General features: G+C 37.1%; 1 protein-coding gene across 5 annotated transcripts in view; it reads right to left on the bottom strand.

Moving 5' to 3' along the window:
* ATE1 (arginyltransferase 1) overlaps positions 1–12310 on the bottom strand; it is a 68200-nt gene that overhangs the window by 55314 nt on the left and 576 nt on the right. For 2 of the 5 annotated variants that reach the window (XM_030276557.4, XM_030276555.4), the window contains exons 2-7: positions 11570–11633; positions 11176–11238; positions 10588–10691; positions 9580–9852; positions 6911–7140; positions 4130–4258 (exon numbers count right to left, since the gene is read on the bottom strand). In XM_030276557.4, coding sequence (XP_030132417.4) covers positions 4130–4258; positions 6911–7140; positions 9580–9852; positions 10588–10691; positions 11176–11238; positions 11570–11633 — 863 coding nt within the window. Of the gene's footprint in view, positions 1–4129; positions 4259–5172; positions 5302–6910; positions 7141–9579; positions 9853–10587; positions 10692–11175; positions 11239–11569; positions 11634–12310 lie in introns of all 5 variants that reach the window. The other 3 variants (XM_030276556.4, XM_030276554.4, XM_072931316.1) reach the window with 2 other exon arrangements.

A 12310-nucleotide genomic window follows, 5' to 3' on the forward strand; every position in this document is an offset into this window, starting at 1 on the left:
CACATTTTCTCCCATAAATATAACCAAAGGCTACTCAAAGTTATTCAGTTTAAAAATTAGACTCCAAATCCATATTTACCTATTTCTCTGTGCATGCATTATTACAACAAAACTGCATTAGCATTTATTATTTTTCTTATGAAAAATTAAAAAAAAAGGTGGACAAACCCTCACCCACATGATTTTTTTGCACAGTTATTTTACTCCTGATATGCTGATCATCGCTATAATTTATGGTCCAACTGATCTCTCCTTGATGCTACAGGGAACCAAGGTTTTTTCAATATAAGGATGCTCAGCCTACTCTCATCTCTCTTCATTAGAGGTCTCCATTTCTCCGTTTTTCTGAGCTTTCAAGATTTTAATTCCTTTTCCTTATAGCTCGACCCATTTCACAAAATAAATATAACCACCACTAAGCCAGGAAATAACCCAAACAAATAAATCCTGGCAATTGATTACATTTGTGGGGGTTTTGTATGTTAGAGACACAGCTCCTCATGCTAAGAATGATTACATCTTCCAGTATTTTTAGAACAACCCAACAAACAAGAAAACAACAAAAACATTGAATAACAGCTCTGTTATACTGGAAATGGGACCATCATTCTGGATCTGAGATAAAAAGCCACATTAAGCATTTTCATAAAGGGTCAGAAGAAATGCAAAGAATGGGACAAACACTAATCCAAATTGTTTCAACAGCTTCCAGAAATGAGCAGCTCAGGAACTTGGCTAATTCAAGAGCAGCCTTAGATAAACTTCTCCAACAGGCAGGGATACAGCTATCTGCCTATTTCCCATTTTTTTTCATCTGAGCTCCTTCATTGCTATTTATACTTTAGCTTCACAATCTGTTCAGGTTCCCCCTAATTCATCTCATTTTCTCCAACAACTATAATAAAAATACATATATTCCTCAAACAGTGGATGCCCGTGCATTTACACAGTAGCTTAATAAAGTTTTGTGATGCCACAGAGGAAAGCTGAAAAATCAATTCTTCCTCAGCACTATCTAAGAGTAAGTATTATACAGAAAACTTCAGTAAGAAAATTGTCTGCTACGTTTTTCCTCAGGACTCCAATTCTATACAATACAAACATGCTGACATAAACATTCTTCAGTGCCAACAAGTTTGTGTAACACCAGGAATTGACTCCATTCCAAAGCACAGACACAACCAGGGCAGTTTTGAAGCTGAACTCCTGCAGCAAGTGATCAAAAGCTTCTGAGAGGGGTGAGAGGATTTCCAAGGTAAATTCAACTTCTATCAGACCAACTAAGAAAAAAATGGCATATGAATATTTTAAAAGACTATGCAGAAAATAGTTGTGGCTTTTATGCCAAGATAAAAATGTATTTGATTTTTTTTCTCCTGCAAGCTAAATTGGTTTTAATTCCAGGAGCAAGGAAATACTTCAAACTGCTCATAGAATATTAACATACATGGCAGAGAGACAATATATTTTTACCTTATCCAATCCTCTCCTTGCCAGTGAAAGAGGAACAGAAGATTGTGGTGATGCTTCCATAGAAAGGAAAGTTTCATCACAAGTCTGGAACTTGGGAAAAGTTGATTGCACAAGTTTCCACCTTGCTTTTTATTAGAACAAACAGAAGCCACTGCCTCACTCAGGAATCAGTACTGCATCACCAAAATGTGCTGCAGGATTCTTCCCAGCAAAATCTCCAATTATTTTAATGAACACACTGTAATTAGTGTGTAATTAGGGCAGTCTTCAGCAGGGAAGCAGAAGAAGGAAAGGAGAAAAAGGCAAAATTTAAAGAAACTCAGCATCATGAAGGGCACCAAACACCAATTATCACTGGGCTCAAACTGGCATTAGCCAGAGAGTGCCCACAAGTTCAATTCCACAATTCTCTTCCCTGAAATTCCTCTACTCTCCCTTCTCACATAAACTCCTGATGGAAAGCTGTATTTACATTACTGAGGTACAAAAAAGCCTTCTCCACACTCACTGACCAAAAATCAGCTTCATTGTTCATATATTTTTTGTTACTATTGTATTTTTAGTTTTCCCTTTAGTGTTATTCTCAAATAACCACCAAAATTCTAAATTGATTTTCAGAATTGCTTTTTAATATAATAAGGTTAATATTAAACTAGCCTAGCAACAGATAGTGTATTGTAATGCCAACAATCTAAGAATATATTCCCAAAAGAAGTTGTTAATATGTCCCAAAACAATCTTCGTATGATTCTGAATTTAAATATAGGCAGGTTTCTAAATATGAAGTGTTCAGCCAAATATAAAACTAAAAACTCTTCCTAAACTAGAAACTTTCTGAACAATAAAGTGAGCAGTACTCTCCCTGAAAAAAACCCAACAACCTCAGAGAGTAGTATGCACAAATTAAAAGTGAAAAAAATCCTGGATATTTGCCAGTTTAAAGCACAAAGCAGACTTCTTACTATCCTGATAAAAAGTCCTGTGTATAGGACAGACTTTTATTCCCTTTGCTTAAAAAACTCCTTGGTTCCATAATATCTATATAATATATTAAAAAGTCTGAAAAAGAGAAAGCAGAAAGTTTTGAGGTCTTACAAGTAGCATTTGCCACCCTTCCTCTCAAGAACTTGGATCAGTTTTACCCTACTTGGTACCTTCAAAGTGACAGAGAACTCTCTTCCCACACATATTCAGTGTTTAAAAAAAAAAGGCTTCTAAGCTACATGAAAACACATTTTTGTGTAAAACATTCTTCAGTTTACTTCCTGCAGAGATCAAATACAAAATGTTGATCGAAGGGAGAGTGTTAGTTCCTAATTGTGAATAAAAAAACCTTCCCAGCCAGGCAGTTTCATGGACACTAAATATGATTTACCAAGGCTGAAAAATAAATGAAATTCAAACCCATCAGCATCAGACCAAGTATTTACATTCAATAGATGCTTCAGAGAAGGTTTTATGCTTCCCCTGGAATTATCTAAGCCTGCACAAACATGAGGCCAAAGAGAGGAGATAAAGGCAAAGCAGGGAAACCCCTATGGCAAGTAATAAGGAAAAAGAAGATAAAAATCTGTTACACTATTAGCAGTGAACAGAAATCCATCTCCTTCCTATTCAACAGCAATTGCCAGGACAGCCTTTACACCTTCAGGTGGTGGAAACCTGACTGTCCCTAACACATCTTTCCAGGTTGAAATGCTTCCATCATAGCAGAAAAATCAAGTCTCTAATCTGACCAGGTAATGCTGGGCACAAATCTAGTAAATAGTTCAGTCTCTCCTGGCATGCCTCCAATTTTTACATTATTATAATTAAACCCACTTATGCCAGAAATTATGAAAGGGTAGAGACTACTACTTAGTGTTATGAGACCCATTTTATTTTACTAAACAAAGTGAAATGGATTTTATAGCTTTCCAGAGTAGCATTACAGACATCTCACAAAAAAGGAGCTCTCCTTACACTCTTGAATTGAAGCCAAAAATTATGATGTGGTTTTATAATTCTTCCTGGAAAACAGCCCCAGTTTACAAGGTTTCACTTCTGCAGGTAGTTCACTCTCAGGAACAGCAAATCCTGACTAGCTGACCAAGAATAAAGCTGCACATCTGCAGTAGATAGAAATGAGAGATCTGAGGTAGCATTTTCATTAATTCTGCCTATGAGGAAGTTGTGCCACCTTCCTGAGAAATGGAGAACTGCTGCTTGTTCAGAACCCCACGAGTATTTTAAATTATTTTTCATTTATCAGATTAGGATTATCCTCTCTAAACACTGTTTTAAGAGCAGGGTTTATCCATATGCAGCATATTGTCATCAAGCCTCAGATGATCAGCTGGTGAGATATTTTTGCACTATTCCTACTGTAAAGGTGAGTTCCAGTTGAGCAGTGTGCTTAGCAATGGAATAGGAATAAAACTGAAATTTTAAAAACCTTCACCTGTTAGATTAAGCGACAACACGAAAAATTAGGGAGAAACATAAAAGAGATACCAAAGAACTTTAAGGCAGAAGATGATTTTGCCATCAAAAACCCTCAGAAATGACAATTTCAATTATTTAATGTTCAGGTTAGCTCTAAGAGACAGCATTTCCCACCATCTAGCTGTGCATTTGAAGAAGCTGTTGGCAGAAAGGTGCATGCAGTGAACTGTACCTCATTCTCCCCACAGTCAGAAGGTGTGTCCTTGTGTACAGACATCTGATACTTGGCAAATAAAGTGGCAGATTGGCTGAAGGATGATTGGAACTGGGGGTCCTCAAAGGAGACAGGTACTAACCTCACCTTCAGAGCAAGGGAAATACAAGCATTCTGTTTTGAGTGCATGTCATCAGATAATCTGCTTCTGAAGGTCAGGCTAGTGAAAGATCTCCTCCTATGCACTTCAAAGCCTCTGAAGTCATTTTTCTACCTTAAATATAATAATAAAATAACTTCCTATTTTTACTGATCTCTAACAAACCAACTACAAATTTTAGTTTTATTGCACAGTCTCAAGACTTCTTAAAATGTTGTATTTTTAATGGTACATCACTCACTGATTGCCCTGATTCCACAATTACTTGTTCTTCCTACAAATACTATTTCTCCAAACTCATGGTAATTTTTTTTCCCCTCTAGAACAGAGATGTAACACATCTGACTGTTCACTCTTACACTCCACCCATTCGTTGCAGGAATCAGCAACAAAGTGTAAATTAACACGGAGTGCACAGGTCACTTTTTAAAGGCTTAAATTGAAACTGAAGAGAATTATTTCACTCTGGTGAACCTTAAACCAACAATTTGTGTGTGTGACAAGCTTTTGCTCACATGTTGGCCCTGATCATTGTGTCCTTCTTATGGAAACACTCAAACCAAAACCAAGGAGAGCAGTTACCAGGCTGAGTGTCCAGCTGGATTTTAATTCTTAGGGGATTTGTATTTTAAGGCCCATCTCTATCTCCAGGTGCCTCACCCTCTCAATTTCTTACCCAACAGCATCCATAACTTTCCTGCCTGCAACTAAAACCAAATATTTGTGGCACTAACAAAGAGATATCAAGAGTTTGCACTTTCAGGATGTTGATTTTATTGGATACATATTTTACAAGCTCCTGAATATACAATGGATATAAAATCCACATTTGTTTCTCCTAGAAACAGGACATGTGAACTGGAGGGGAAGCTTTGCATAAAATTAAATTTGGCCTTCTGACCTGATTTATGGTTGGTTTATCAGGTGGGTCCTTGTGAATAACCATCTGGTAACGTTTATAGACCTGGTAAGACTCCTGAAATGTGGCTTTGAACTGTGAACTTGGTGGAGATGATCTCACCACCCTCACCTTCAGAAGAAGTTAAACACATTTATTATTAAAATATCATGCAGTGACTATACATTTATACATAACACAAACATCACAACAGAGAGAAATTTCACCCTCCTGTACAAAGGTCATCACAAATTAATTACTATTAGCCAAGAGTCTTCTAATTCTCCTGCTCAATTTATGCTACTGAAGGCTTTTAAATTGACACTGAATAACATAGTAGGCTTTCAAACTGCAAATTAACTAAAATGTCTAGAGAAGAGCTACACAATTTTCAGGAAATAATACCAATAAATAGTATGCAGATCATCATTTTAAAAATATTTTTTTTTGCTCATTAAAATATTTTCTCACAGTCTCACACTACACTGAAAAATACTTGAAAGGCTTGGAAGACTCAAATCTCTGCTCTTCACCCAAAACCCATGTCTTTATGGCACTAATCCCAAGGGAATTTCCAGGTATTTCTGAAGTTGAAAGAGGAAGATGAAGCAGTGTTGCCATACTCAATTATAAGTTAACCATAATAAAGAGTTACCAGTATTCACACCATCACTATTAAACACACAAAAATAATTTTTAAAAACAATCTATAAATTAAACATTCTTCTTAGTAAAAATTATTGCTCCTTAAGAAAAAGAATGTTACCACAGAGGCATCAGTGTGTGTCTTTTCAAAAATATTTAAGGCCATAATAATTTCAAAAACTATGTAATTTTCAGAATGGTTCTATTTTCACAAAGAGCAATTTTTTTTTTAATACTTCTAATTCTCCCTGCATCTTCTAAAGGGATGCTCAGACAAAGCCATCATGCTTCTGTTAAACAACTCCTCAAGAAATGTGAAGGAGTTAGGGAGATGGATCAGTTTTGTGGCTTCTAGTCAGCAAATACTTTCATTTCCAGTAGCATCATTGAAAATGATCAGGAAAACATTCAGTTAGTTTTCCAGCTTATGGAAAAAATAACAAGAATAATGGTTTTAAAATAAACAGATGTTATAAAGTCCAAAAGTCTTCCAGATTACTGTCTCATAGAGGTAGTGGCAGCCAGTGTATTAAGCAAACTTTTTTATTTTCATTTTTACAGCTTTCAAAGACATCAACACACACCAACAATGTGTGTAATGAGCAATTATTTTGTTATCTGATTCATTTCATGAAGTTGCAGCTTCCTTGTAAAGTTTCATTAGCTTAGGTAGTTTAAGTATTTATATACTGTAGACCCAAATAGTGAATTTCTCTCATTATTTAACACTTGATTAAATTCAAAGCTTTTCATTTTCAAGTCACTCAGTATGAAATTAATTTGCAAGTTATTTTAGTAACTGAACTGGCTTTTGCTGGGACATTGAAGTACAAGAGTACCCTCCTGTGGTTAAGAAGAGTGCAGCTGCACCATAGGTGTGTAATTTATATAAAAACATATATATATATATATTTATATACACTCCTATTATGCATATCTATATATATATAAATATACATCATTCAGTACCACATATATTTCAAGATTTAAGCCACAACTACTCCATAAAGCCATAAATACAGACCTAAGCTTTTCAAAAACTCCTTAACTAGACCTTTCTTTCATCTGCCTCCAACAACAGTGAGCAAGAGATTACCTCTAATTTGTGTCGTGCATCATCAGGTAGAGGGACACAAACAAAGTCTTCAATGTTTTTAGGCTGGTTTGTTTTAGATTTGGAGTTTTGCAAGAGGAAAGCTTGATCTCCTTGAAGTTGAGAGCCTTCTACTGTGCCAGTCTGGTTCTGCAGGAGTTTCTGTAGTTTTCTCTCTTTCCTGATGTCCTTTGCTTTCCGACACAGAGGCTTGCTCAGATCAGCCCCTTTCCCTACAAAGGCACATGCAAAGAGTTAAACACCACATCTGACAGCAAACAGCTCTCACCTCATCGCTGGAAGGAAATGGCTAAAATCACCATTTACTGCAGACTGTGCTCTGAACTCAACATGGCCTTTCACATTTACAACCACCAACACCTGAGGTAACACTAATGCAGGGATTCTCCCACAGCTACTTACTGCTGCACTAATCTGGAATCACCTTGACCAGTTCACCCCAAAGCCACGGGTGTATTTAAAACCTTGAAATACTGAAGGACAAAAATACAACCACAACATCACAGAGATTTGTTCTTCTGCATCTCGTGCACCACAGACTTCTGTAAAGACACATACCCCAAAATAAAGCATTTATTTTTTTCTCACCTGCAATCCAAAGGCAGGATGTAGAAATGCTGCCGATGCTATTATGGTCATGTAATGGAAAAGGCCACGGAAGTTTTGCATCTTTGCCTAAAACTATCTTCAGATTGTCTGTTTTAATCAATAAATTCACTTTTTGCAGGTTACCTCTATCTTTAACAGGTCAGTCATTTATAGAATTCTATTTGTGAAGTGGTACTTGCTAAAAGGAGAAGTCAAACCTATGCACAGTTTCCCATCTTGATCCATTTGTTCCTTATTAATACAAGAACTGTGAATTGTAAAGCAACACAGATCCAAAGACATGAGGGAATTACAGACACTGTGTGACCTGTCCTCAGGCAAACAAGTCAGAGGAAGAGTTTATTTAAAACTCTCATGGTATATTTGAAGAATGAGTGCTTCATCTGTACTGGGATCTGTTTCGTGTCTCGGATCTTCTGTAAGCTGTAAATTAGCAAGAAAAACTTCTTCGAGCAGTGACTGTGCCTACACAAATATAAGCAAACCTTCTTTTCTATCTGAAACTGTGCAGAAACAGACCATTATTCCGAGAGGACAATGACCCGTTTTGTTTATAAAGGAATAAAAATGCAATTAAACAACCTTATTACTGACTAAGTCTACATTTTCCAAGATGAAAACTAAACATGTTTCTATCTGGAAAATTTTAAACTAAATTTGACCTGTGACACCAGCTAGCATTAAAAAAAAAAATTAAATAAGCTTTCTGATGCACTTATATTCTCTTCTATCTTTAGAAACACGAGAAAGAAGCACACTAATGAATATTAATGCTCTGTAAAAGTAAACTTTTTTTCCTGAAATGAACTACAACGTTACTTATCTGCATTTCCAGTCCTTAAAGTTTGACTCAAAGCTATTCTTAACCTAACTAAAGACCTTACCTCACCTTTTCCAAAGCACTGGCAGGTTTTTACACTCCTATTCCTTACCCAAGTCTGCCATCTGCTGTCAACAGCCACTTCATTTCTTTCCAATACTAAGTTTACATAGGCCAAAGTTTTTAATTTATTATTTGAAATAAGAGAGCTTTGAAAGTTTGCATAATAAAAGTCATATAAACAATAACTATATAAGGGTTGTAAAGGTTTGTGTAAGATCAAAATATAAAATACAGTTTTAAAAATTCTGTAGTATTTCTATGCAACACTACTGATTCTCTGAGCAAGCATTTCTGAAAATTTTCCTTTTATTTAGATGCAAAAATTGCTTATTGGCTGATGAAAATCAGATCCAATAGGGATGAGTGATTATTAAGGAAAAAACACTCTATTTCACTTGAATGCAGCAATTCCACGGAAGGGGACAAAAGTACTTCCTTCTCCTAAATACTTTCACAACATGCAACAGATGAGTGAAATCAGGAATTAGCAGGATGTCCCAACACAGGCAGAAACTCTAAAGCCACAAGTTTCCAATAGGATTTTCCCTACCATGTACCAGTAAACCACAATGAAGAAAATCCCCTTTATTTGCCAGAACAGGCTACACAAAATGGGAAACAAGATCTGTAAAACAAGGCTGGGCAGCCTCTGGGCCACAAAGTGTCTGTCAGTAATTCCACCTTAAATAAATTATTCTGGTAATAATCTACCCAGCCCTTACCATCCTCCTGCAGAAATCATCCATGCCCCAAGAGAAAGCAGCCATTGCAGCAGGAATTATTTGGGCTGGAAGAGACCTTTCAAAGTTCACCTTCCACTGTCCCAGGCTGCTCCAAGCCCCATCCACTTGGCCTTGGACACCTCATAATAAAAAAATTCTATTCTGAATCTCCCCTCTTTACTTTCAGATCTTAGAGATTCAGTCTTCCTTAAGGTGAAGAAAAGAAGATAAATATAACTTTTTAATGTAACAAAATATAAATTACAGTATTACATGTAACACCCAGCACCTCTCGTTTTTTACACTGTAATTCTAAACTGAGAGGAGCACAGGGAATAAAACAAAACAATTATAAACTTACTAAGCAAGACAAAAAGAAGAGATTTCAAGAAGATGTGAAATGATGACAGCATATTCCAATTATTACCAGAAATTACCTGGCTTGGGTGGTGCATGAACAGCTTTAGCTGAATGTGATGGTTCTGCAGGGACTGGGGTGTCTTTGTCTGCACAGATCTGAACAGAATCCGATTCCACCTTCGGCTCATTCCCCTCTTCTTTTGTTTCTCCTGAGTCCTTATCTTCATTCTCCACCTTCTCAGCTTGATCCACAGCCAAGGGAGTCAGCTCAGACTGACTGACCTGAGACTCGCTTTTGTATGGAAAATCACACGAGGCTACATCCTCTATATGGGAATCCATCGGCTCTTCTGTCAATAATTAAAACATGCATGAGTGAATTTCTCTCTGTACAACCACAGATCACACTTTCCACAACTAAAATTAATATTAAATTAACTAGTTTCCAAATTTACAAATGTTTTCCCATAGATAAAGAGACTATTGCAACAGTCTGAAAACAAAGTTTTCTTTATGATCCTGAATTATGAACATCAATTCATTTTTGAGAACAGCTTTATTTTCTCCACTAAAACTGGACAGCCAACTATTTCAAGCCATAACTTCAAACAAACCTAGCATATCACACATACAAAACAAGCAGATTATAATAATTCAGAACCAATACAAGTTTCACCACCATGAAGAATTGCTAGGTTTGGTGCTAGATAAATGGAGGGTGACTGGAAAAACCCTCTTTGTTTGCTCTTCCTTTTCTATGCCACCATCTGCTCTAGTTAATCCTCTCCAGATTATCAGTTTCATGATAGAAGTAAAAACAGCATCTAATTCTCTACAGCACCCAGCTAGAAAGTGAGGACATGCCCAGGAAAATAAGCTGCTCTGTGGAAAAAGTAAGGAAATATTTTCTTCAATAACCCCAGCCACCTGAACTATTTGCCTTCTGGGCTACTGAAGTGCTCAAGAACAGCCCAGCCAGAGGTCTACACAAATAATTCAAAGCCCATTTGCCATCTGACCACTCAAGCAGGAATTTAAATCCTCCTTCCATCAGTATTGGTTTTCAAACACTCAGTGTTTCCTACCTTCACTCGCTACTTTCGAAACATCTCCTTTGGTAATGAATTTCAACATTTTCTTCAGAACCTTCTTGTGGGACTTGGAGGCCTGAAAATGCAAAGCCCGGCACCTAAAAAAAAAAAAAAAAGAACATTTCTTTTGTGAAAGATTGTTTCAGGAAAAAAAAGGTTAAGGAACCATTTACAAAAATTACATTGTAATCTCTATTTATTTCTTAAGTTTCCCTATACAGAGTTGTCAAATGTTTTATCAACTCTTTTGAGATAATGAAATGACCTTGTCTTCTACTGAATAATATCAGCCCTCATGGCATGTTTTTTATGTATCTCTAGAATTACTAAAATACAAATGTAAGCCTCTCTTAACCTCTCAAAGCAGTGTTTGTGGGTTACAGACAAGATTCCTTACAGCAAAATATCCCAGAGCTGCTGATGTCCCTATGCACAAACCCAAGAGCACATATTTAGTGTTCAAAGTATCATTAAAAGTAGATCAGCTTCTTAAATATGATGTATTTCAAGCAGCAAACATAAATGGTGAAACATATTTGAAGTGGTCAAATCCCTTACAAAAGTGTACTTTGAGTTTCTTACCTTATTGTGTATTGAGGACAACATGTTTGATTCATGATAGGTTTGTAGACGTATTTTCCACTTCTGAAACAATAATAAATATGCATTGATTTTTTTTGTTGTTTATGTTACAAAATAAATGAAGAAGCTTTTTTATAAAAATCACATCAAAACATTTCATGATGAAAAGTCAAAGAGCAAGTTCTTCAGTTCTTTGCTGACTGTATTAACTTTGTAAAATCAATGAATATTTTCCTGTTTGACAGTGTCATGTTACAAAAGGTCACAGAGCACTGGACAAATAGTTCAATTACTCATGGATATTTAAGTTTTTCTATAGATCTAAACTTTAAATGTGGATTCTAACTTTAATCTCAACCAACAACATGGCTTTGTATTTTCTTTTCCAGTGTACCTTCGCCATCCTCTGTCTATGAGATCCTGGTAATCTTGAACTGTCATCGAATGTGCCCACATACCTGCAATAAATAACACAGCAGCACACTTGACTGACCGTGGTTTGGCTTTAAAATACAACAAACTCTGCAGAACTGGCTGGAAGCCCCTCTGCTCTGGGACAGGCTGGGAGAGCTGGGGGTGCTCACCTGGAGAGAGCTGAAAGGGCTCCTGGAGAGGGATGGGGACAAGGGATGGAGGGACAGGACACAGGGGATGGCTCCCACTGCCAGAGGGCAGGGATGGATGGGATATTGGGAAGGAATTCCTGTCTGGGAGGGTGCTGAGCCCTGGCACAGGGTGCCCAGAGCAGCCGTGGCTGCCCCTGGATCCCTGGCAGTGCCCAAGGCCAGGCTGGATGGGGTTTGGAGCAGCCTGGGGCAGGGAAAAGTGTCCCAGAAATGGCACTGGGTGCGATTTAAGGTCCTCCCAACACAAACCATTCTGTTATCCTGTGGTTACTGCAAATCTGAGCAGCTAATGGCCACTTTGCTTAGACGTCTTTCAAAGATTTGACACGTACACCGTAATGACTGATTTCAATAACCACGTTATATGCAAAAACCCTAAGCCCAACACAAATCTTGGGACGCAATCAACCAGATTTCTCTGACCACACCAGCGCTAAGTTCCCCTCTGCACCTCCCACTCCCAGAAATATAAAAGGAAAACAACACAAAATCGCTGCTCAGTCCTGTCA

Source organism: Taeniopygia guttata, chromosome 6 (assembly GCF_048771995.1).
Source record: "Taeniopygia guttata chromosome 6, bTaeGut7.mat, whole genome shotgun sequence".
Lineage (NCBI taxonomy): Eukaryota > Metazoa > Chordata > Aves > Passeriformes > Estrildidae > Taeniopygia > Taeniopygia guttata.